Source organism: Lithobates pipiens, unplaced genomic scaffold (assembly GCF_037356315.1).
Source record: "Lithobates pipiens isolate NorthernLeopardFrog02 unplaced genomic scaffold, aLitPip1_a1.2 Scaffold_8, whole genome shotgun sequence".
Taxonomy (NCBI): Eukaryota; Metazoa; Chordata; class Amphibia; order Anura; family Ranidae; genus Lithobates; species Lithobates pipiens.
The window spans coordinates 135690572-135717650 of NW_027507903.1; the positions used below are offsets into that span (position 1 = coordinate 135690572).

At 45.0% G+C, this 27079-nt stretch overlaps 1 protein-coding gene across 1 annotated transcript in view; it reads left to right on the forward strand.

Annotated features, from left to right (window-relative positions):
- The first annotated feature begins 24087 nt into the window (after window positions 1-24087).
- LOC143961992 (uncharacterized) overlaps window positions 24088-27079 on the forward strand; it is a 43835-nt gene continuing 40843 nt past the window's right edge. The window contains exon 1 of the mRNA XM_077471335.1: window positions 24088-24250. Within this exon, the coding sequence (XP_077327461.1) occupies window positions 24088-24250 (163 nt within the window). The remainder of the gene's footprint in view (window positions 24251-27079) is intronic.

Genomic DNA, 27079 nt, shown 5'->3' on the forward strand with positions numbered 1-27079 from the left:
CTAACAGTCCTTGAAATGTGTAATATCAATCACAATTCCAAACTTGAGGTGACGTGAAAAAAGGTGAAATTCAACTTCTGATGTGTAGAATAATACCACCACCACCGTGATAAAGAAGGGGAGAGGAGGCTTACCAAATGACGTGGACTCAGAGGAAGGCTTACGCCTCTCGAGTCATATGGGCCTGTAGGTTTAGCAAACCAGATAATCATACATCTAGTATGTAATCTCCCGCAAGTCTTCAGGTCATGAAATCATCCGTAGCGATCCTCCTATAGTGCTCATCCCACGAAAATAGGGGGCTCAGGTATCAAAGACCATGGAAGTAGAAAACTAGCATAGCATGATACCGTTTTAACATCCAATTTATTAAAAAATAATAATAAAATTACACTCACATTTGGTTCAATCGTAATAACATAGTCAGAAAGTAGCGATGTCTGTAAGGGGGTCCACCCGACGCGTTTCAACTAAACAGCCGTCCTCTGGGGTGTGGACCCCCCAAACAGCATCGCTTATAAATACAAAATGACCCCAAAATAACCAATGACCCCGGAAGCACATCCCCATCAGAGATGCCCGCCAAATATCCAAAATATAAGCGAGACTGTGAATATTTGGATATGAAAGATTTTCCACATCTTGGGCATAAATTAGCATCCGTCCTGTGTCATAACCAAGCCTCGTTCTGATCACGAGGCCTGGCCATCCAAACAGCAGCATGCAGCATAGTCAAGCCTCGCTCTGATTATGAGGCCAGGCCTCATATCAGCATCCATCCTGTGTCGTAACCAAGCCTCATTCTGATCACGAGGCCTGGCCATCCAAACAACAGTATGCAGCGTATTCAAGCCTCGTTCTGATTATGAGGCCAGGCCTCATATTAGCATCCATCCTGTGTCGTAACCAAGCCTCGTTCTGATCACGAGGCCTGGCCTTCCAAACAGCATGCAGCATATTCAAGCCTCGTTCTGAAAACCAAGCCTCGCTCTGATTATGAGGCCAGGCCTCATATTAGCATCCATCCTGTGTCGTAACCAAGCCTCGTTCTGATCACGAGGCCTGGCCACCCAAACAACAGCATGCAGCATATTCAAGCCTCATTCTGAAAACCAAGCCCTGCTCTCAGAACGTTTAGCCAGCAAACACTTCCCAGGACCAAGCCTCGCTCTCAGAACGAGGCCCAACCCACGGACTGGCTGCAACAATCATTATCTAGCCACATACTGACCGCTTGTGTGTATATGAACCCGCCCCACATAACCTCCCCATAGGGGGCGTCAAGCAACTCCATAGCAACAGGGCGATGCCATACATATCACATACAGCGTCTGCCGGAGTCATGGTCTTAAGGGGGGCATCAATATAAACTTTACACATATTTAGTAGATATACAAAGTATATATATATACAGATATTCACATGAACATATTCACCATAAGGGGAAGAAAAAAAAAGAGGAGAAAAGGGGAGATAAAACATTTACTCCACCTCAATAGGGGTCATTAATTTCTCCAAAAAAACACGCTACTAAAACAAATTAAAACAATTGGCCACCAATCAAATAGTATTCCCACCAATTACCATTTGTAGTGAGTACATCATGCAATCACTACAAATGAAATAGTTCGACTGAATAACAATCGATTTTAATGCAAATGTAGATCAATCAGGGGAGGGCCAATGAATAACTAAAAAGATATTATAAAAAAAATTAAAAAGTTGTTATTTTGTCCTTATGCTTGATTAATAAATGCATTTATGTCTAGCTCCACGTTCATTCCAAAAGGATGATAAGTCTGTAGCTCATAGATCCAGAATGTTTCAAGTCTTGAAACACCCCTGGTGTTAGCTCCGCCCCTCCATGGTGCAATATATCTATCTATGACCAGATACTGAGTTCCCATAGGATTTCGAGCATGATGTTGTCGATAGTGACGCGGAACAGTATGTTTCAGGCTCCCAAGTTTTATTAAGTTAATGTGTTCAGACACACGAGTGGTGAATGATCTTATAGTTCTACCTACATACTGTTTGCCACAAGGACAAGTCAGTAGATACACTACGTTTATTGTGGCACAGGTGCAGAACTGTTTGATCTTATAAGTGCGGCCCGTTACAGTAGATTTAAATTCCTTAGTGCTGCCGCGTCCACTGCTATTATGATGACAAACCGTACACCTTTTGCATGGATAGTAACCTGTCCAATTGTGAAAGAACATGGGTTTTACAGGGGGGTTGATGATAGAGGGGGCAATCTTACTTTTCAATGCAGGTAAACCCCGGTAGACCACCTTGGGTCTTTCCGGTATAAGAGGTCCAAGGACTTTATCGTTCCTTAGGATGCTCCAATGTCTTTCAAAAATATTCTTAATTTGTTTGTGCTGTGTAGAGAACCGTGTTAGGAAGGACCATTTATAGTGGCCATCATCCTCCCTACGAGGCCTCTCCCCCAGCAAAGAAGTTCGATCAATATCCAAAACCTTCTGCAATTCTCTATCGATATCAACCCCACTATAGCCCCTATCCAAGAATCTAGACTTCAAGACATCAGCCTGTATTTTAAACGTGTTGATATCAGTACAATTCCTGCGAAGTCGCAGGAATTGACTCTTAGGAACAGAGTTCAGCCATGTTCTGTGGTGGCAACTATCCACAGGTATAAACCCGTTTCTATCTGTGGGTTTAAAATGTGTGCTCATCACGAACTGATGTCCTGAAATTTCTATTCCCAAGTCTAAAAAATTAATCCTAGACATACTAGATTCATAGGATAGGACTATCCCTCTATCATTCCCATTAAGGACAGAAAAAAATTCTTTTAATGCTTCAGATGTACCTGCCCATAGGAGGAGGACGTCATCAATGTATCTGGCCCACAGTTTCAACTGAGGGTAATCCAGAGCAAAGACGACGTCCTCCTCCCATTTGGCCATAAATAGATTCGCTAAACTGGGGGCAAATTTTGCCCCCATTGCTACACCCTTGGTTTGTAAGTAAAACTTCCCTTCGAACCAAAAATAATTGTGTTGAGTTGCAAACTCTAAAAGTTCCAGAATATAGTCCACTTGAAACTCAGCAAGAGTGGGAAAAACGTATGTACAGCTTCCATCCCAATATGATGAGGGATACATGTGTACAGTGATGCCACATCTGCCGTAGCCATGATCAAATTTTCCTCAACAGTGAAACTAGACAATCGGTTGATTACATCTTTGGTGTCTTTAAGAAACGAAGGGGTAGTTTTAACTAAAGGCTGGAGAAAATGGTCAATATATTTCCCAATACGGGAGGTGATGGAATCAATTCCACTTATAATGGGACGACCGGGGGGACAAATGGGATTCTTATGGATCTTGGGCAAATAATAAATAATGGGAATACGTGGAGCTAGTGGGACAAGAAATTCTCTTTCTTTTTTATTTAAAATCTTCAAATCAAATCCTTTAACAATGAGACTGTTTAGTTCCCTTTTGTATTTTTTTGTAGGATCACTAGGTAGTTCAACATATGTAGCGTGATCACTAAGAATGTTGTACATTTCACCTACATAGTCAGCCTTGTCTAGTAATACCACGCCCCCGCCCTTATCAGCAGGGCGAATGACCAGGTCTTTGTTATCGCACAAGGACCTGAGTCCCACCTCGGGTAGAGGATTATGAGTCCTCCTAGGTGGTAATAAAGCCAAATCTTTCAATACTAGCTCTTTGAACATACTTAATGATGTGGCCAGCTGTGTAGGGGGGCTAAACAAAGAGGGGTTATGTAACCCTGAATGTACAGTCCCTGATGTTGCAGCCCTGGCAACATTCCTAGTGGGATTAGAGGTTATATACCGTTGTATGTTCACCTTTCTAATAAATTTATGGACATCAACAAAAGTGTCAAATTTGCTCAACTTCCGAGGAGGTGCAAACTTGAGACCCTTGTTTAATACGATTTTTTCTTCTTGAGATAATGTGACAGTGCTTAAGTTAAAAACTCCTTGACATTCTAGGTTCGCCGCCTTTTTTCGTTTCTGGACCCTCCTCCCTCCTCGGGATCCTCTTTTTGAATGGGACCCCTTTTTCGACTTTGTGGGTCCTCGTAAAAATCCTGATGAGCCCTAGGATTGGAATTATTTTGTTGGTAACCATAGGGATGTTGATCAACTCTAGGGTATGAATATACTCTCTCCTCGTTTTGATTACGAAGAGGAGAGTATCGGTTATAAGTGGGCACAGAAGGGTGGCCATAATATGGAAGATGATGGTTAGACTGACCTTGGGATGGAATTGGAGACCCTCTACCATAGGGTGCATCGCTCTCATACTGATAATAGTTATCATAGTAGGAACTATTATCTCTCTGGCCCCTACCTCCTCGTTTAGTGGGATAATTGCCCCTACCTCTTTGTGTGTTTTTAGGAGTATGAATATTTTGAATTCCTCCTTTATGGGTTTGTGGGGCTTTACCCGACATATGATTTTTATTCATCTGAGGTTTAGGAAGGGATTGATTTTCCACTATATTACCCGTATTACTGGGACCTGCAGCATCGGTCTCCATAGTCTGATCTCCCAAAGGAGTTATTTGCCATCTAAACACTTTCCCTGACCTATAGTCACCTGTGTCCCTAGTATATTTTTTATGTTTTTTAGTTTTCTGGTCTTTATCCTCTTTGATAAGGTGGACCTGAAGATTGGAGGACAAGGAACCATATTCAACTGAATCCTTGTATCCCAACAATCCCTCTTTAAGCTCTTTAATTTCACGATCCAACACGGAGAGGCGATTTTGTTTCCTGGTAATCAGAAAATTCAAAAGTTGTACCCCTGCCATATTAAAATGGTTATACCAGGATTCCAAATCAGCCTCACCCTGTTGTGGGCAAACATCCCACCTTAGGCTACGGGGTACCATATTTTCAGTTACATACTGTTTTAGGAATGCTACATCCCATTGAAGATGAAGCTCTGATACCATGACATTTTTTAGCCTCACAAATAACCCTCCTACTTCAGTATCGTGACCCGTAGCTACAAATACACCTTCAGTGTTAACTGTATGTGATGCTCTAAAGTCAAAAACATCCATAGTGTATAAAAATCGTTATAACACTGCTGCAATATTAAGTCTATAGTGAACAAAGGAATAAAGGTGTAAAAAATACTGCGCTGTGAAAAGATGTGTTCTACCCAGCTGCCAACACTACTGAAGACTACACAGTAACATACAAAAATTAAAACAAAAAAGTGTGGCGCTTAGGTGGCAACAAACCACATGAACCAGTAAGGCACTAATTCAAGCAAAGAAAATTACATACACTTAAAAAAAAGAAATTATGTGTAAATTCCGTTGTATATTAAGAGATCTTACTCCCAGGTGGAAGAGTGCATGAACCTCATGCACACAAAAGATTAAGGTAAATAAAATTAATTTAACATATATAGTCCATCAAGTGAACGTCTAACAGTCCTTGAAATGTGTAATATCAATCACAATTCCAAACTTGAGGTGACGTGAAAAAAGGTGAAATTCAACTTCTGATGTGTAGAATAATACCACCACCACCGTGATAAAGAAGGGGAGAGGAGGCTTACCAAATGACGTGGACTCAGAGGAAGGCTTACGCCTCTCGAGTCATATGGGCCTGTAGGTTTAGCAAACCAGATAATCATACATCTAGTATGTAATCTCCCGCAAGTCTTCAGGTCATGAAATCATCCGTAGCGATCCTCCTATAGTGCTCATCCCACGAAAATAGGGGGCTCAGGTATCAAAGACCATGGAAGTAGAAAACTAGCATAGCATGATACCGTTTTAACATCCAATTTATTAAAAAATAATAATAAAATTACACTCACATTTGGTTCAATCGTAATAACATAGTCAGAAAGTAGCGATGTCTGTAAGGGGGTCCACCCGACGCGTTTCAACTAAACAGCCGTCCTCTGGGGTGTGGACCCCCCCAAACAGCATCGCTTATAAATACAAAATTGCCCCCTCTATCATCAACCCCCCTGTAAAACCCATGTTCTTTCACAATTGGACAGGTTACTATCCATGCAAAAGGTGTACGGTTTGTCATCATAATAGCAGTGGACGCGGCAGCACTAAGGAATTTAAATCTACTGTAACGGGCCGCACTTATAAGATCAAACAGTTCTGCACCTGTGCCACAATAAACGTAGTGTATCTACTGACTTGTCCTTGTGGCAAACAGTATGTAGGTAGAACTATAAGATCATTCACCACTCGTGTGTCTGAACACATTAACTTAATAAAACTTGGGAGCCTGAAACATACTGTTCCGCGTCACTATCGACAACATCATGCTCGAAATCCTATGGGAACTCAGTATCTGGTCATAGATAGATATATTGCACCATGGAGGGGCGGAGCTAACACCAGGGGTGTTTCAAGACTTGAAACATTCTGGATCTATGAGCTACAGACTTATCATCCTTTTGGAATGAACGTGGAGCTATACATAAATGCATTTATTAATCAAGCATAAGGACAAAATAACAACTTTTTAATTTTTTTTATAATATCTTTTTAGTTATTCATTGGCCCTCCCCTGATTGATCTACATTTGCATTAAAATCGATTTTTATTCAGTCGAACTATTTCATTTGTAGTGATTGCATGATGTACTCACTACAAATGGTAATTGGTGGGAATACTATTTGATTGGTGGCCAATTGTTTTAATTTGTTTTAGTAGCGTGTTTTTTTGGAGAAATTAATGACCCCTATTGAGGTGGAGTAAATGTTTTATCTCCCCTTTTCTCCTCTTTTTTTTTCTTCCCCTTATGGTGAATATGTTCATGTGAATATCTGTATATATATATACTTTGTATATCTACTAAATATGTGTAAAGTTTATATTGATGCCCCCCTTAAGACCATGACTCCGGCAGACGCTGTATGTGATATGTATGGCATCGCCCAGTTGCTATGGAGTTGCTTGACGCCCCCTATGGGGAGGTTATGTGGGGCGGGTTCATATACACACAAGCGGTCAGTATGCGGCTAGATAATGATTGTTGCAGCCAGTCCGTGGGTTGGGCCTCGTTCTGAGAGCGAGGCTTGGTCCTGGGAAGTGTTTGCTGGCTAAACGTTCTGAGAGCAGGGCTTGGTTTTCAGAATGAGGCTTGAATATGCTGCATGCTGTTGTTTGGGTGGCCAGGCCTCGTGATCAGAACGAGGCTTGGTTACGACACAGGATGGATGCTAATATGAGGCCTGGCCTCATAATCAGAGCGAGGCTTGGTTTTCAGAACGAGGCTTGAATATGCTGCATGCTGTTTGGAAGGCCAGGCCTCGTGATCAGAACGAGGCTTGGTTACGACACAGGATGGATGCTAATATGAGGCCTGGCCTCATAATCAGAACGAGGCTTGAATACGCTGCATACTGTTGTTTGGATGGCCAGGCCTCGTGATCAGAATGAGGCTTGGTTACGACACAGGATGGATGCTGATATGAGGCCTGGCCTCATAATCAGAGCGAGGCTTGACTATGCTGCATGCTGCTGTTTGGATGGCCAGGCCTCGTGATCAGAACGAGGCTTGGTTATGACACAGGACGGATGCTAATTTATGCCCAAGATGTGGAAAATCTTTCATATCCAAATATTTACAGTCTCGCTTATATTTTGGATATTTGGCGGGCATCTCTGATGGGGATGATGCTATATGTAAGGATAATAAATATACATGGAGGAGTTTTTAATATATACACTTCCGGAACATGTGACCGGAAGTGCCAAGTGCTTCCGGGGTCATTGGTTATTTTGGGGTCATTTTGTATTTATAAGCGATGCTGTTTGGGGGGGTCCACCCCCCAGAGGACGGCTGTTTAGTTGAAACGCGTCGGGTGGACCCCCTTACAGACATCGCTACTTTCTGACTATGTTATTACGATTGAACCAAATGTGAGTGTAATTTTATTATTATTTTTTAATAAATTGGATGTTAAAACGGTATCATGCTATGCTAGTTTTCTACTTCCATGGTCTTTGATACCTGAGCCCCTATTTTCGTGGGATGAGCACTATAGGAGGATCGCTACGGATGATTTCATGACCTGAAGACTTGCGGGAGATTACATACTAGATGTATGATTATCTGGTTTGCTAAACCTACAGGCCCATATGACTCGAGAGGCGTAAGCCTTCCTCTGAGTCCACGTCATTTGGTAAGCCTCCTCTCCCCTTCTTTATCACGGTGGTGGTGGTATTATTCTACACATCAGAAGTTGAATTTCACCTTTTTTCACGTCACCTCAAGTTTGGAATTGTGATTGATATTACACATTTCAAGGACTGTTAGACGTTCACTTGATGGACTATATATGTTAAATTAATTTTATTTACCTTAATCTTTTGTGTGCATGAGGTTCATGCACTCTTCCACCTGGGAGTAAGATCTCTTAATATACAACGGAATTTACACATAATTTCTTTTTTTTAAGTGTATGTAATTTTCTTTGCTTGAATTAGTGCCTTACTGGTTCATGTGGTTTGTTGCCACCTAAGCGCCACACTTTTTTGTTTTAATTTTTGTTTCAAATATGATGCATAGATGTATTGGGCTCGCCAAATATTCAACATGCCTAGCATATACAGTATAACTAGTACAATAGTGTTTGTTCTTCACAATTTTTTACTTTTGGATGTTTTTTCTCCATTTGACTTAGTTATCCTTTTCATTGCTCTACAGCAGCCCAATTCCCCCTGCACATCATTACTTTCTGCTGTTTGCCCAGACAAACAGAGTGAAAATGGAAAGCAACTTTAGAGCTGCAGTGCTTGTAGTGGAACCACACTGGGAACACAGGTGAAATATTATTCATGTACTAGTGTATGTGTATTGCAGTGGATATACTTCGATAGTGTAACTCCCTTATATTGTGTTTTTTTACATCCACTGTTCTGTTTCAGTAACATATTGATTCTTTATAAAAATTGGTTTATTGTTACTTCAGCTCTGAAGTAATGATGTAGCATTTTTCAATTATTTTTTTTTTTACATCTTGTGATTTTGTAGAGAGCTTTATCCAGCTTAGCTGTGACTGTTCTCTAAGCATGAGGTGTATTATCTTAGTCACTTGCTGTGTGTAGGGCTAGACTGATAATTAAACCCAGCCCTGGAAAAAATGTCATACCAGCTCCATAGCATTATTATACCAGCCCAACATCAAAACCATCATAACGTCATTATTTCCTTGTTCGTGAAATGGAAAACCATGCATTTTAAAGCATATTTGTAGAGTGATATATATATATATATATATATATATATATATATATATATATATATATATATATAGTAATATTTGGGGGTTGTTTAGCACAGTGTAGCACCCGCTAGCGAGAACAGTCCACACAGATGATTCCTTTTCAGGGCTTGTTGGCCCACTTTTATTAAAGAAAATCAAACAAAGTTCCATAAATGAAAACTAAAGTGGTTTCCCTCGCAGGGGGGTTTTCACTGCCAGCAACAAATAAAAGGATATTCAGCCTCCTGGCTTACACATGCAGCATTGCAAAAAATACCAAGCCACCTGGCTCTCTTCAGCAGCAGATGCACCACTGCTCAGGCTCCCACATGGAGCTCTCCTGACTACTGTCAGCAACCTCAGACTCAGGTCTCTGGCTAGTTCAGTGCACACCTTCACTCTCTGGCTTCTCCCTTGCAATCCTGGACTCCTCGGGAGAGTGGAGCCCAGAGCCATGGTCCTGACTCTACTATCAGGCCAACACACACCTGAGCAATCAGTGTGCTGGTGCATCTCAAATCCCGGACCCAGGACTGGGGATTTCATCCCACCCGGATCTCTAAGAAATCCCCGGGCTCCAGGTCCCAAAGTGGACTTTAGTAAATAACGAGTAAACTGAAAAGTCAGTTTCCTCTTCACGTTACAAGCTCCTTGGAGCCCCTCAACCCATCTGGTTGAGAATTCTGGGTACATGCACTGGTGGGGTACCACAGTACCACAATATATATATATATATATATATATATATATATATATATATATATATATATATATGTATATGTATATATAAAAGCAAATTCCAGTTAAGAGTCGTAAAATTGGTCCATCGTCAAGGGGATATAAAGGGGAACCTTTATATCAGTGCCCCCTTATATTATTGTATTCACTCCCCCTTCAGACTTGCCTGGTGGCACGGTCACTTACCTCCTGTCAGGTACACTATGCAGGGCTTAGTTAGATGGCTCCAGGTTCGTTTTATCCTATAGTCTCCTCTCCACAGTCCACAAGTTTTACTTCTCCCATGACCCCCATCCTAGCGGCACTCCCACTCTTGACTTCTCTCCAGACTCCAAGAGATGGTTAGAGACTGAGGACATGATGCAAGAGATGGCTAGAGACTGAGGACATGACACAGGAGATGGCTAGAGACTGTGGGCATGATACAAGAGATGGCTAGAGACTGAGGACATGATACAAGAGATGGCTAGAGACTGAGGATACAAGAGATGGTCAGAGGTTGCGGACATGATACAAGAGATGGTCAGAGGTTGCGGACATGATACAAGAGATGGTCAGAGGCTGCAGACATGATACAGTAGGTGTCAGAGGCTGCGGGCATGGTACAGGAGATTGTTAGAGACTGATGACATGGTCAGAGACTGCAGACATAGTACAAGAGATGGCCAGAGACTGCAGACATGGTACAAGAAATATCCAGAGACTGCAGACATGATACAAGAGATCAATGCAGCCTCATCAGTACCCATCAAATGCAGCTTCACTGGTCCCATCAATGGAGCCTCACTGTGCCCAACATTTCAGCCTCACTGTGCCCATCAAATGCAGCTTTATGGTGCCCATCAAATGCAGCTTTATGGTGTCCATCAATGCAGCCTCACTGTGCCCATAATTGCAGCCTCACTGTGCCCATAATTTCAGCCTAGCTGTGTCCATCAATGCAGCCTCACTGTGCCCACCAATGCACCCTCACCATGCCCAACAATGCAGCCTCTGTGTGCCCACCATTGCAGCCTCTATGTGCCCACCATTGCAGCCTCTGTATGCCGGCCATTGCAGCCTCTGTGTGCCCACCATTGTAGCCTCTGTGCGCCAGCCATTGCAGCCTCTGTATGCCCACAATTGCAGCCTCTGTGTGCCACCATTGTAGCCTGTGTGCCAGCCATTGCAGCCTCTGTGTGCCCAAAAGTGCAGCCTCCATGTGTCCACCATTGCAGCCTCTGTGTGACAGCCATTGCAGCCTCTGTGTGTCCACCATTTCAGCCTCTGTGTTCCCACGATTGCAGCCTCTGTGTGCCCACCATTGCAGCCTCTGTGTGCCCACTATTGCAGCCTCTGTGTGCCTGCCATTGCAGCCCCTGTGTGCCAGCCATTGCAGCCTCTGTGTGCCCACAATTGCAGCCTCTGTGTGCCAGCTATTGCTGCCTCTGTGCCTACTGCCTACCAATTGCAGCCTCACCATTTCCTGGATCACACACAGCGGCCGATGTATGGCATGGACAGACCTGGGTCTGTGTGTGTAAGGTGGTGCTGTAACAAGGTCCCTCCCCCCCTAGACCAGTCCGTGTGATAGGCGAAACACTGATTCAATCACTTTTCCATCTAAAAGACTATCACACGAGCCATCTAGGAGGGCAGGATACAGCTCCGCCTTACACACACAGACTGAGATCCGTGCCATACAAGAGGAGGAGCTTGAGGACAGAGGGAGGGGAGCACTGTAACAAAATGGCAAAACTCTTAACTAAATTGACTGATGCCAATCATTCTAAGTAAAAATAATCTCTACTTGAAAACAATGTGCTAAGGACCTTAGTGTCAAGTAAGGGGGTTTGGGACATTCAGAATGTAGTCACAAGTGAGTTGAAGATCAATATTTAGTCACATCTAAAGTTCGGAAAAAATAGTGTCATGCTAGAGTGCTGAAATTGCTAAAAACTAACAATACTTTCAATATGCTATAGTGGGATTCAAAAAGCTAAAGCTGTAGTCATCATTATGGGGGTTATTTACGAAAAAGGCAAATCCACTTTGCACCACAAGTGCACTTGGAAGTGCAGTCACTGTAAATCTGAGGAGTAGATCTGAAATGAGGGGAAGCTCTGCTAATTTTATTATCCAATCATGCGCAAGCTAAAATGCTGTTTTTTTCATTTATTTTCCTTGCATGTCCCCCTCCATCTCCAACTGCACTTTCGGTGCAATTTCAAGTGCACTTTGCACTTGTAGTTTGCACTTGTAGTGCAAAGTGGATTTGCCTTTAGTAAATAACCCCCTATGTGTCTGTAGATATATTCTTAGCCATATGTAATTTTTGTGCACAGGAAAGAAACACATTTTAGAACCAGTAACCTCCTCCTTTATATCCTAGGTTCTGGGACGGGACCCCTATGTGTCCGGGAGCTTGTTATGAAGAACTTGCCCATATCCGACTGACTACAGGCCAAAGAATAAAATCCAAGCTTGAGAAACCAAACTTGCAAAAAATGCCCATAGAGGTAAGACCTTTCTTCATATAATGTGTGACCTATGTGCCAGCTATAATTCAGTAATTAAACATTACTCATGTAAGTAATCAGGGTATACTATCAGTTATAATGCTGATACCCTGGGCCAGATTTACAAACAGGCCACATAAGCCTTGAGTCACTGCCATTGCCAAGAAGTGATTATTATCCTTATGGCAGTAGCAGCATCTTTCTAATTCAATCCCCCCCACCTTCTGGGTTCTATTTGTGTTACAGCCTGGCATATACAGCATGTTATTTATGAAGCCCTCTAATCCACCCCCAGTACAATCTCTGGACATACCAGACTAGGTCATTTTTTGTAATATTGTTAAGGATTAGAACCCTGCCAGGGGGATTCACCCTTTCTATTTATGACAATGGTCAACAAGATTGAAAAATAGAGAAAATCAAGACAGAACAGGAAGTAAGGAAATTTTTCCAATGAGAACACATTCTTAGGGCTGGGCTCAGCCTTTCCTTCTCTGAGCTGGCCGCTCAGCTGTCGACTAATTGCCAGATCCCATCTCTTTCCTCAGTTACTCAGCTGTTGATGGTCCTGCTTGTCAATCCTGCCTACTTAAGTCCAGAGGAGCTCTGCCTTCACATTGGTCGCATCACAAGAAACCATCTCCTGCATTCCTGTTTAAAGACTGGCTTTGCTGACATCCCTTCTGGCTCCAGATCCTGCTTGCTGTTCCACTACTTGGATCCCTGACTTCAAAAACCTGTTGTCTTGAGATATCCTGAGTTTGTGGGCTCCTTTAAAAGGGAATTTGACGTTCCCGCACGCTCCGCTTCTGTTGCCAAGTGCCTCATGTCCATCAGAGTGCGAGAATTGTTGCTGTCTATGCCATCGAATTCCGTACTCTGGCAGCAGAGGTTGCTTGAAACAATGAGGCCTTTTTGGCTGCTTTTTCTCATGGTCTCTCGGATACCACCAAGGATGAGATAGCAGCCTGAGATATACCCACTGAGCTGTAGAAGTTGATCACGTTTGCCATCCTCATTAACTCCAGACTCTCTTTTAAGGAGTGTGTGTGTAAGCCTCCTGTACGTTTGCCTTTCGAGCTTCGCAGTCCCACCCATGCCTCCCTCAACTCCTATGCCTCCTGGTACCGAATCGCTCAGTGAAGATGAACCCATGCACTTGAGCTTCATGAGTCTCTCTGCGGATGAGAGAACCTTTAGGAGGAGGGAGAGATTGTTGCTTTATTGTGGCCAGGCAGGTCACTTTTTGAAGTCTTGTCCTACCCGTCCAGGGAATGCCCGAACCTTGAAGTCCCAAGTTATCCAGAAGTATAAGCCCCTGGTTTTGGTCTCCCTTTCTTGGGCTGAGTCTATAATTGACTCTGAGGCTGCAGGCCTGTTCATTGATGATGCCTTTGTATCAAAGCACTCAATTCTGCTGCAGATGCGTGACACTCCACTTGCCATTGAGGATCTTGACGGGAGACCTCTACAGCCTGCCCATATGACTCATTAGACAGTTCCGTTGTCCATGGCCGTAGGGGCACTTCACCATGAGATAATCCAATTCCAAGTTACTTCCTCACCTAAGTTTCCGCTGGTTATTGGTTATTTTTGGTTATAGAAGCACAACCCCTCTTTTGATTGGCTCCGTGCTAAAGGTTCTCTCCTGGTCACCACAATACAGTGCGACATGCTTCCAGAAAGTAGCCAAGGTCCTGTGCACCTTTTCACTCTCCTTCCTGCCAGAGGAGTACCGCGATTTTAGCGATGTCTTTGACAAAAGTCAAGCCGGTAGTTTCCCTCCACACCTGCCATATGATTGCACAATTGACCTTTAACCTGGTGCCGAACCCCCTCGTGGCCGGGTTTACACTTTGTCTGTCTTGGAGGATAAGGCCATGGACGAGTATGTTGAAGATGCACTTTCTCGAGGTTTCATCCGCAAATCCTTATCTCCTGCTAGTGCTTTGTTCTTCTTTGTGAAGATGTAGAGTGGTGAACTGAGATCTTGTATTGATTATAGGGGTCTCAATCGTTTCACGATTAGGAATGCCTATCTGATTCCGTTGATTACAGAGTTATTTGACCGCCTCAAGGATGCAACGGTTTTCACAAAGCTTGATTTGAGAGGGGCATACAATCTCATGAGAATTAAGGAGGGCGACGGGTGGAAAACTGCATTTAATACCAGAACAGGCCATTATGAGTACCTCGTAATGCCTGTCAGGGAAATAGCCGCAGTTTTATGAGACACGTTCGTGTTAACGCGCGTCGGCGCCTACACAAGCGCAAAGTAGTTTTTAGACGTACGACCGACGCGACGTCTAACCGGGCGGGCTTACGCGGTGATGCCACGAATACGCAACGTACCAGACGTAGGCGTACGATCGCTTCGACGCGCCCGCGGCGTGACCCGGCCAGTTCACCTATTTAAACGTTCGCCTGACACTCCTGCATTGCTGGATTATCGTCAGCTCTCCTGAGAACCTGTACCTGTGCTTCCTGTTACCTGATCTTCTGTGCACCGACCCGGCTTGTCTGACCCGTTCCTGTTGTCTTCCTGGCTCCGACTCTTGGCTTGTACCTGACGTTCCAGATCTGCTTCCTGAACCCGACCTCGGCCTGTCTTGACCACTCTCTGGACTTCCGCTGCCTATTCTCGGATCTCCTAAGCACGGTTGCCCATCCAGGCTTGTCCATCTGCTACCTGGTCTCTACTATTGCTACCCGGCAACCCGTGCCACTGTGGGCACTACATCCCTGTGCCAACTTCAGGGTTGTGCTGCGCTCGGCCGCAAGGGGAGCCCTCTCAGCATTTCGGCCTCATCCTAGACTCTGACAGTATAATCCAGCCATGACAGAGGTCGACAGAGGTGACTCCCCATTGGAGGCCGTCCTACGAGAACTCACGGCCCTTGCTCCAGCTATTCAGGAGCTCCGAGAGAAACATCACCGGCTAGAGGAGCGCCTGCAACATCCGCCTGAACCACCCACCTGCTCTGGTCAAGTTCCGGTGTCTACAATTTCAGCGGTCCTAGAACCACGAGTCCCAGTTCCAGAACACTTCTTCGGGGACCGGAGAAAATTCAGATCTTTCAGAAACTCATGTCTCCTCTACTTTTCCCTGCAACCTCAGACCTTTGCTTCAGAGACAACCAAGGTGGGATTCACCATCTCATTACTGAAGGACGATCCCCAGATGTGGGCCCATGGCCTGCTGGAACAATGCAGCCCTTGTGTGAATACCCTGGACCTGTTCTTTGAAGCCATGGCCCGCTTGTACGATGACCCTTTCCGGACAGCCACAGCCGAGGCAGCCTTGCATACTCTTCGCCAGGATGGGCGACCTGCAGAGGACTATTCAGTGGAGTTCCGTACCTGGAGCTCTGACTCTGGCTGGAATGAGGCGGCCCTCAAGTTTCAATATCGTATGGGGTTGTCCGAAGCTCTTAAGGATGAGTTGGCCAGACTAAAGATCCCCACTACGCTCGAAGAACTCATCCAACTCGCCATCCAGCTTGACAGGCGTTTACGGGAACGTCAGCTAGAACGCTCTCAGACTGCGTGCTCCATCCAGGCCCCACCTCCAGCCTGCCCAGCAGTATTCCCCGTTCTGAGGGGCATTCCTCGTCCCGCTTTAACCTTTGAAAAGAGACTCCTCCGTCGTCAGGCACACCTCTGTTTTTACTGTGGGGGATCAGGACATTTCATTAGCAACTGCCCTACAAGGCCGAGTAAGCCAGCTCCAAACACTCCTTCCCATCTTCAGGTAGCAATGACAGTTTCTGCCCACATCGCTCTTCCAGTTACGTTGATGGTGGCGGGCAGCAGGATCCCCCTACAAGCAATCATTGACTCCGGAGCCTGTAGTTGCTTCCTGGACCTAACCTTGGCCAGGAGTCTGGCTCTCCCACTGAATCGCAAGGAACAGAGACTGACCGTCCGTTTGGCCGATGGCTCTTTACCTAGTTCAGGTCTTGTCACCCAGGAAACTAGTCCCATCCTGACAATCACCGGTTCGGGTCACCAAGAATTCCTTAAATTCGACATTCTGAGCTCCCCGATGTTCCCTGTTATCCTAGGGATCCCTTGGCTACAAGCTCACAACCCCCAGATCAATTGGCTCACAAGGGCGGTTTCCTTCACATCGGCCTATTGCCAGCAGCACTGTCTGGACTCCACCCCTCACGAATTGCCCGGCTGTTTGACCGTGCAACCCGCTCCTGGTCCGGCTTCTCGCATACCAACAGTCTACCAGGAATTCAGAGACGTTTTTGATAAAAGGAGAGCCGATACCCTACCTCCGCACCGCCCCTATGACTGCCCCATTGAATTACTACCTGGGGCCCCCATTCCTTTTGGTCGGATATTCCCCCTTTCGGAGACGGAACTGGAGGCTCTACGACTGTACATTGACGAAAACCTGGCCAAGGGATTCATTCGTCCCTCTTCATCCCCTGCCGGAGCAGGTATCTTCTTTGTGGAGAAGAAGGATAAGACCCTAAGACCATGTGTGGACTATCGGGACTTAAATAATATTACCCTCAAAAACCGGTATCCTCTTCCGCTTATCCCTGAACTCCTTCAAAGATTCCGTACCTCTCGTGTCTTTACAAAACTTGACCTACGTGGGGCTTATAATCTTGTCCGTATCCGGGAAGGGGACGAATGGAAGACTGCGTTCAGAACAAGATTCGGTCACTTCGAATATCTGGTCATGCCCTTTGGGTTATGTAACGCCCCGGCAACCTTTCAACATTTTATCAATGATATTTTTCGGGAGTACCTTGACCACTTTGTTGTCGCCTACCTTGACGACATCCTGATTTTCTCACCCTCACTAGAGCTTCATAGAGTACATGTCAAGAAAGTACTACGTATCCTTAGAACTCATGGGTTATATGCCAAAGCCGAAAAGTGTGACTTTGAAAAGGAATCTATCCATTTCTTGGGACTTATTATTTCCACAGGGGGAATCGCCATGGACCCGCAGAAGGTGAAATCCATTCTGGACTGGCCCGCTCCTGCTGACAAGAAGGGTGTACAGAGGTTTATTGGCTTCGCAAACTTTTATCGAAGGTTCATACGGGGCTTCTCCACCATCGTAGCTCCCATCACTGTGACTACTCGCCAGCACACCAAGTTTCACTGGTCCCCAGAAGCTCAGTCCGCTTTCGATCAGCTCAAGACCCTATTTACCTCCGCGCCCATCCTGCGACACCCAGATCCCGCCTTACCCTTCGTACTAGAAGTTGATGCCTCGGAGGTGGCCACCGGGGCGATCTTATCCCAACGCCAAGGTCCCAAAGCCTTACTGCACCCTGTAGCCTTCTTCTCTCGGAAGATGAGTCCCCCAGAGAAGAACTATGACGTAGGGGACCGGGAACTTCTAGCGATCAAGACCGCCCTTGAGGAATGGAGGTACCTCCTAGAGGGCGCCGCTCACCCCATTTTAATTTTCACAGATCATAAGAACCTGGAGTATCTCCGTACGGCCAGACGCCTAAGACCCCGACAGGCCCGGTGGGCCTTGTTCTTTTCAAGATTTCATTTCCATATTACCTACCGCCCAGGATCTAAAAACAGCAAAGCGGATGCCTTATCTAGAATGTTCCCCGACACTCCTGAGGGGGCCCCACCTAGTACAATCTTATCCTCCCAGAATTTCCTGTTAATACAACCAGACCTGAAATCTTCTATTGAACTGGCTACTAGACAGTGCACGGAGACCGAAGCTTCCACCCTGAGGAGTCAAGGAGGGCTTCTATGGCACCAGGACAAGGTTTTTGTTCCCCAGCAGGTCAGGCTACTAGTACTGAAGACCCTCCACGATCACCCACTTGCAGGCCATTTTGGAGTGCGGAAGACGACAGACCTTGTACGGCGGTCCCTATGGTGGCCTACCTTAAAGGCGGACTGTAAGGCTTACGTAGATTCCTGCACCATCTGCCAGCGCAACAAAGGACCTAACACCAGATCCTGGGGTCTATTAAGACCGCTGCCAGTCCCGGAGAAACCATGGAAAGAAATTTCCATGGATTTTATTGTGGAACTACCGCCCTCTGAAGGATTTACGGCCATCTTGGTGGTCGTAGATCGCCTGTCCAAGATGGCACATTTCTTGCCGCTTAAAGGGACTCCCTCTGCCCTGGATACAGCAAAAACTTTTATTAAAGAGGTTGTCCGGTTACACGGGGTACCTGATAGTATAGTATCTGACAGAGGGGTTCAGTTCACCTCTAAATTTTGGAAGGAACTGTGCAAATTGCTTTCAATTAAGATTTGTCTATCATCTGCCTACCACCCACAGAGTAACGGACAAACCGAAAGAACTAATCAAACACTAGAGCAGTACCTGCGATGCTTCTGCTCCTTCTCCCAGGACGATTGGGCCTCCTTGCTACCTTGTGCGGAATTCGCCTATAATAACTCCGTGCACGCCTCCACCAACCAGTCACCCTTCTGGGCAAACTACGGATTCCACCCTTCATTCCTGCCTAACACCATCCCTGAGTCATCCGTCCCGGCAGTTCAGGACCGAGTAAAATTTATTCACTCGAACTATCTAATACTCCAAAACACCATGAGAAGGGCCCAGGAGGAATATAAGAAGCAGTATGACAGAAGGAAGCGAGCCAACCCCATCTTTAAGACAGGGGATAAGGTGTGGCTTTCAGCGGCAAATCTCAGACTGCCCTGTCCTTCCCGGAAACTGGGACCTAAATTTCTGGGTCCTTTTGAAATCAAACGAGAGATTAATCCCGTAGCCTTTGAACTTGTTTTACCTGACTCGTTTAAGATCCATCCTATATTTCATGTCTCCCTCCTTAAACCTGTTACCTTTAGTCCATTTTCAGGAAGAGAAGAAATGCCTCCGCCTCCGGTTCAGGTTGGTGAAGAAACCGAATACGAAGTTGAGTCCATCCTCGACTGTCGTCGAAGAGGTAGGACCATTCAGTTTTTAATTAAATGGAAAGGGTATCCTGCTGAAGAGAACTCATGGGAGCCTGCCGATCACGTACATGCTCCTGAACTTTTACGAAGGTTCCGCACCCGACATCCTGAAAAGTGGGCTCGGTTGGGCATCCGGAGGCTGCCCCTTGGGGGGGGGCACTGTCAGGGAAATAGCCGCAGTTTTATGAGACACGTTCGTGTTAACGCGCGTCGGCGCCTACACAAGCGCAAAGTAGTTTTTAGACGTACGACCGACGCGACGTCTAACCGGGCGGGCTTACGCGGTGATGCCACGAATACGCAACGTACCAGACGTAGGCGTACGATCGCTTCGACGCGCCCGCGGCGTGACCCGGCCAGTTCACCTATTTAAACGTTCGCCTGACACTCCTGCATTGCTGGATTATCGTCAGCTCTCCTGAGAACCTGTACCTGTGCTTCCTGTTACCTGATCTTCTGTGCACCGACCCGGCTTGTCTGACCCGTTCCTGTTGTCTTCCTGGCTCCGACTCTTGGCTTGTACCTGACGTTCCAGATCTGCTTCCTGAACCCGACCTCGGCCTGTCTTGACCACTCTCTGGACTTCCGCTGCCTATTCTCGGATCTCCTAAGCACGGTTGCCCATCCAGGCTTGTCCATCTGCTACCTGGTCTCTACTATTGCTACCCGGCAACCCGTGCCACTGTGGGCACTACATCCCTGTGCCAACTTCAGGGTTGTGCTGCGCTCGGCCGCAAGGGGAGCCCTCTCAGCATTTCGGCCTCATCCTAGACTCTGACAATGCCTTTTGGCCTTTGTAATGCCCTGGCAGTTTTCCAGGAATTTATCAACAATGTCCTTCAAGATCTGTTGCAGTTATGTGTGGTGGTTTATCTCCATGATATCCTCTCATTTTCCAAGTCCCTGGAGAGCCCCCACACAGATGTCTGTCGTGTGCTTCAGAAACGAAGAGAGAAAAATCTCTATTGCAAACTGGAGAAGTGCGAGTTCCCAGTGAAACATTCGGCAGTCCTACAGTGGCCACAACCCATGGGTTTTGGTCCTCTGCAGCATTTCCTGGGCTTTGCCAACTATTATCGTAAGTTTATTTGTAACTTCTCATCTCTGGTCAAGCCCCTGACTGATATGACCAGAAAGGATGATAACCCACAGAGTTGGTCTCTGGAATCGATTTTATACCTTCGAGAGTCCCGCAGGATGTGGAAACCTTGCAAAAAGATCTGAACAAATTAATGGGGTGGGTAACTACATGGCAAATGAGGTTTAATGTATAAAAATTTAAAATAATGCATTTGGATGGCAAAAATATGAATGCAATCTATACACTGGGGGGAGAACCTCTGGGGGAATCTAGGATGGAAAAGGACCTGGAGGTCCTAGTAGATCATAAGCTCAGCAATGGCATGCAATTACAAGCTGCTGCTAACAAAGTAGTAACAGAGTATGCTGACCAGTTCTGGGCACGAGTCCTCAGGAAGGATGTACTGGAAATGGAGCGAGTCCAAAGAAGGACAACAAAGCTAATAAAGGGTCTGGAGGATATTAGTTATGAGGAAAGGTTGCGAGCACTGAACTTATTCCCTCTGGAGAAGAGACGCTTGAGAGGTGATATGATTTCAATATACAAATACCATACTGGTGACCCCACAATAGGGATAAAACTTTTTTTGTGGGAGGGAGTTTAACAATACTTGTGGCCACTCATTAAAATTAGAAGAAAAGAGGTTTAACCTTAAACTACGTAGAGGGTTCTTTACTGTAAGTGCGGCAAGGATGTGGAATTCCCTTCTACAGGCGTCGTCTCAGCGGCATCGATAGTTTCAAGAAACTATTAGATAAGCACCTGAACGACCGCAAAATACAGGGATATACAATGTAATACTGACATATAATCACACACATAGGTTGGACTTGATGGACTTGTGTCTTTTTTCAACCTCACCAACTATGTAACTATGTAACCTTATGGCCGCTGCTTTGTCTTAGAGAGTCTCGCCACTGCCATGCTCCAGACTTACTTCCAGACTTACCATTCTCCCAAGGCAGCTGGCCACCCTGGGAAGAATCACTGGTTTGGGCCATTTCCCAACAATTCTGGTGGCCTAGTCTACATGCTGATGTAACTGCCTTCGTAGCGGCCCTGGACCCACCTGTCTATGGATTTCATTGTGAAGTTACCCAACTCCCAAGGCAACACTGTTATCCTTATGGTGGTTGACCGGTTCTCAAAGATATGTCATTGTATTCCACTTAAGAAGTTGTTCACTTCTAAGGAACTGGCTTCCATTTTTGCTCTGGAGATCTTTCGCTTACATGGGCTACCCAAGGTGATTGTCTTGGACAGGGTTAGTCAGTTTATGACCCGGTTCTGGCAAGCCTTTTGTGCACAGTTGGGAATTCAGCTTGCTTTCTCCTCTGCGTATCACCCGCAGTCTAATGGGGCTGCAGAACCAGCCAATCAGTCCTTGGAGCAATTCCTACATTGCTATATTTCTGACCATCTTAACAACTGGTCAGACCTATTACCATGGGCAGAGTTTTCTCACAACAGTGCCTTGAATTCTGCTCCCCGATTGTCCCCATTTATGGTGAATTATGGTTTCCAACCTTCCATGTTGCCTGACTCGTTTGTTCCGCAGACTATTCCTGCGTTAGGGGAGCATCTTCGTGGTCTTCGTTCCACTTGGGCATAAGTCCAAGAGGTTTTGCATCATGCTAATGATAGGTACAGACTCCATGCTGATCGCAGACGCCTGTCTGCGCCTTCCTACCAGGTTAGGGAAAGGGCCTGGCTGTCATCTCTCCACCTTCCACTTCGTGTTTCCTCGCTGAAGTTCGCACCTCGGTTTATTGGGCCTTTCTGTATTCTTTGCAGGATTAACACAGTGGCTTACGCATTAGGCCTTCCTTCTAATATGCGTATTTGGAATGTATTTCATGTCTCCTTATTAAAACCTTTGTTCTGCAACCGTACATGCCCCTGTCCTCCTCCGTGATTTCCATAGACATTTTTCCCTCAAGCCTGGTGGTCCTCTGAGGGGGAGGGGTCATTGAGGAGGGGGCACTGTCAGGGCTGGGCTCAGCCTTTCCTTCTCTGAGCTGGCCGCTCAGCTGTAGGCTAATTGCCAGCTTCCATCTCTTTCAGTTGCTCAGCTGCTGATGATCCTGCTCGTCAGTCCTACTTAAGCCGTCCAGTCCAGAGGAGCTTTTCCTTCGCCTTGGTCACATCACAAGAAACTATCTCCTGCATTCCTGTTTAACCACTTCCTGCCCAGCCATCATTTAGCTATAGGCCCAGGTGGGAAGTGGTTCAGTAATCTTGACTGGTCATCATATGACGTCCTTCAGGATAACAAATGGGCACTGATGGGCACCAGTATGTAATAAAAGAGAACAGTGATGCCCAGCAATGCCACCCATCAGTGTTATCAGTGCCACCCATTAGTGTCATCAGTGCCACCCATTAGTGTCCATCAGTGCCACCTATCAGTGCCCACCCATGCCCATCAGTGCCCACCTATCAGTGTCCATCAGTGCCACCTATCAGTGCCACCCATAAGTACCCATCAGTGCCACCCATAAGTACTCATCAGTGCTGCCGACGAGTGCCCATCATTGCCGCCTATGAGTGCCCATCAGTGCCGCATACGAGTGCCACTTATCAGTGCCCATTAATGCCACCTATCAGTGCCCATCAGTGCTGCCTATCAGTGCCCATCAGTGCCACCTCATTGGTGCCACCTCATCTGTGCCCATCAGTGCCGCCTTATCAATGCCCGTCAGTGCAGCCATATCAGTGCCTATCATTGAAGGAGAAAACGTACTTATTTACAAACTTAAAAATTAACAGAAACAAAGGAAAGCTTGTTTTTTTTCTAAATTTTCTGTCTTTTTTTATTTGTTGCGCAAAAAATAAAAATCGCAGAGGTGATCAAAAGAAAGCTCTATTTGTGGGGAAAAAAATGCAAAAAAATTGGTTTGGGTACAATGTCACATGACCGCACAATTGTCATTCAAATTGCGACAGCGCTGAATGCTGAAAATTGGCTTGGGCAGGATGGTGTCTAAGTGCCTGGTATTGAAGTGGTTAAAGACTGGCTTTGCTGACAACCCTTCTGCTTCAGATCCTACTTGCTGTTCCACTACTTGGATCCCTGACTTCTGGCTTGGCTGACTCTCCGTTCCAGTTACTGAACTTTGGCTATGTTTTGACTATATTTGTTCTTTTTACTTTTATTATTAAACAAGTGTGATTTAACTGTACTTCTGTCTTGGTCTGATTTCATAGTTTCTGACATGTTCTGATGACAATTGTCTAAGAGGGGATTTACCTCACTTTGGATTGATCGCTTCTCACTTTCTGTTAAGTCTGCAAGGGGAAATTCCTTGGGCATGACATGGAAAGCAAAATAAACCAGACAGTGCTTTCAACCATTCCTTTCTCTTTTACCTACTCTATGGCTTTAGATATTCTGTAAGTATTGGTGCAATTCACAAGGTTTAAAAAAAAAAAAAAGAATGGGAGGAGGATGTGAATGACATTTGCCAAGGAGTTAAAACATAGAAACATAATTGGATTGGGGATTGGGGGGAGGTGGGAAGGGGTATAATTTCAGGTCTGCTGATAATTTATATTTTTTTATCTTACAATGAAACAGGAAGATAAACTACTCTCTCTTCTGAGAAAACAAGAAGAAGCAAGGGACCTCTTATTTCAACTCTTACAAAGCTGTAGCCATAAAGAATTGCAAGAGCCCTTATTAAACCTGTTACACAACAAGTCTGAGGAACATTCACACCCTATAGAAGAAAGTAAGAGACATGTTTCACTGATGAGGTACAACAGTGTACAGCCAGTTGGTGTTCAGTTAGCCAGGTTCATTTTGCTAATATAGTGAATTATTTATAGTATGTCTGTAATTTTGACAGAAAATGCGTTAATTTAATTAAAGTCATTTTTGGCTACTGTACTACAGAGCACAGGAAGAGTTTGAGACTTTCCAGTGTTGAATTCTAGTTTGTAAACTTACTAGTCCTTCCAGCCAGTACACATATTCAGTATTTAGTACTACAGTATATATGTTAGCGCAACTTCTTTTGACTGATAATATCAATAGTATAGAAAATTATATATTGCAGACAATTGTGTTTAAATAATAAGTTAACCACATGGTGGCGTCAGGCTTCCTGACATAGCCCTATAATACAAGACCATGGCTCTAGTCTGTATCTTAAACTGGTGTCATAACTCTTCGAGTAAATTGTGGGTTCCACTAAAGAAAACATTGGCCGGTAGGAATCTTGCAGGTGCTCATCGGGTTCCCAACCACCTTTAGAGGTTCCCTCGGACTTGATGTCCCCACTGACTTGAACCTCCCTGTCTATATGGTACAGATTAAGTGCTTCGGGCCAATATGCTCCCCAAACATCACCCTTAGCTCTCCTAGGAGGATATCCCTGGTTCCCACCCAGAGAAGAGCTGGGATTTTTTAGCTCCTGGGAATCTGATGGCAATATTTCATGTGCTAAATTTGCCCCACAGGGCACCCTGTTCTCTCTTTTCGAGTTACTGACATCTTATGGACCTATTCCTTTAGTATCCTGGAGATATCACCATGGGCAGATTTCCTTAATAAATTACAGCCCCGACTGAGACCCCTCAACACAATCATGACTTTTGAATCCTTATGTATCGACCTCCCAGAATCTAAACACCTACTGTTACAAATGTATAAACTTGTCCTTAGCACTCAATCTACATCAGTACCCTACTATATTAGAGAATGGGAGAGAGAAATATGTCAGGATCTCATTCTCTCATAGATTCAGAGGATGATCAGATTAACACATACCACCTCCATAAGCTCCCATGTGCAAGAAACATCTTATAAATTCCTTACTAGATGCTACCGGACCCCTTCCCACCTAGCTCAGATGTATCCGACAGTGGATGCTCGCTGTTGGAGAGGATGTGACCAGCCAGGCACATTCCTTCACTTGTGGTAGTCTTGTCCCCATTAAGGCATTTTGAGAGGCCATTACTCCATTGATCAAAAAGACGACCCTCAGACCCATAGAATTTTCACCTGTGCATTTTCTTTTTCATGGGGTCCCTTCCTCTGTTAAACTGTATAAAAAAAGTGTTACCCCACACCTACTAAATGCAGCTAAATCATTGATACTCAGATTCTGGAACCAATCATTATCTCCCTCATTACTGGACTGGAAAAGGGAGGTTGACATATTTCTGGAGGCAGAGCGGTGGATACACACAGTCAAAGACCAACAAGACAAGTTTAAAGGCATATGGTCAGGATGGATGTATTATTTCTCAGAGATTCCCACAGACTAAATACAGTGCATTGACAATGTATTCATACCCCTTGAAATTTTCCACATTTTGTCATGTTACAACCAAAAACATAAATTAATTTTATTGGGATTTTATGTGATAGACCAACACAAAGTGGCACATAATTGTGAAGTGGAAGGAAAATGATAAATGGTTTTCAATTTTTTTTACAATTAAATATCTGAAAAGTGTGGCGTGCATTTGTATTCAGCCTTCTTTACTCTGATACCCCTAACTAAAATCTATTGGAACCAATTGCCTTCAGAAGTCACCTAATAAGTAAATAGAGTCCACCTGTGCGTAATTAAATTTCAGTATAAATACAGCTGTTCTGTGAAGCTCTCAGAGGTTTGTTAGAGAAACTTAGTGAATGAACAGCATCATGAAGGCCAAGGAACCCACCAGACAGATCAAGTATAAAGTTGTGGAGAAGTTTAACCAGTTCTGGACCAGCTGCTGCAGTTGTACTGTGGCAGGTTGGCTCGTCTGGGCAAAGCGATGTTACCTTGCGTCGGGCACACGGCTACCTAGACAATCAGATTCGCTTCAGAACCGATCAGTCTCCAGGCCCAGGCCTATGATTTCTGGCCTGGACCTGGTGATCAGTTCTGGCGAATGAAATCCTTCCCCTGCCTGTGTAAGTGTAAACACAGGCAGAGGAAGTGATGTCACCTCCTCTTGTGGAAATCTTTTCTCTCTTTTCTAATAAAGGTTTAACCCCTTGATCACCCACTGTCACCAGTGATTACCATATTAGTGTCATGGGTGATGCTGGTTAGTTAGTTATTTTTTATAGTGTCAGGGTACTCTCCATATATTACCTAAATAAAGGTTAGGTTTTAGCGTCTGTTAGGGTCGCCCCATGCACGCACCATACACCTCCCTTAGTAGTATAGTGTCTGAATGGTTCAAAATCTTTCTTCTGATCAGAACTATATTATTGTCCCCATTAGTTTAGGGTTCCCAAAAATGCAGCGTTAGCGGGATCAGCCCAGATATCTGTTAGCACCTGCTTTTAGCCCCTCCGCCCAGCCCACCCAAGTGCAGTATCAATCGATCACTGTCACTTACAAAACACTAAATACATAACTGCAGCATTCTCAGAGTCGGGCCTGATCCTTGTGAATGCTAACAGTTTTTTTTTGGTCGCGTTTGATGCAGTCCCTGACAGTCAGGTGCTCTTTTTCCTGTGAGTCGCTAGAGCGTACCAGTAAATTTAGAGGCCAAAATGTCCAATCAAAGGTACAGTAGTGAATAGGCCTACACATTTCTGAGCCTGACAGATGAGA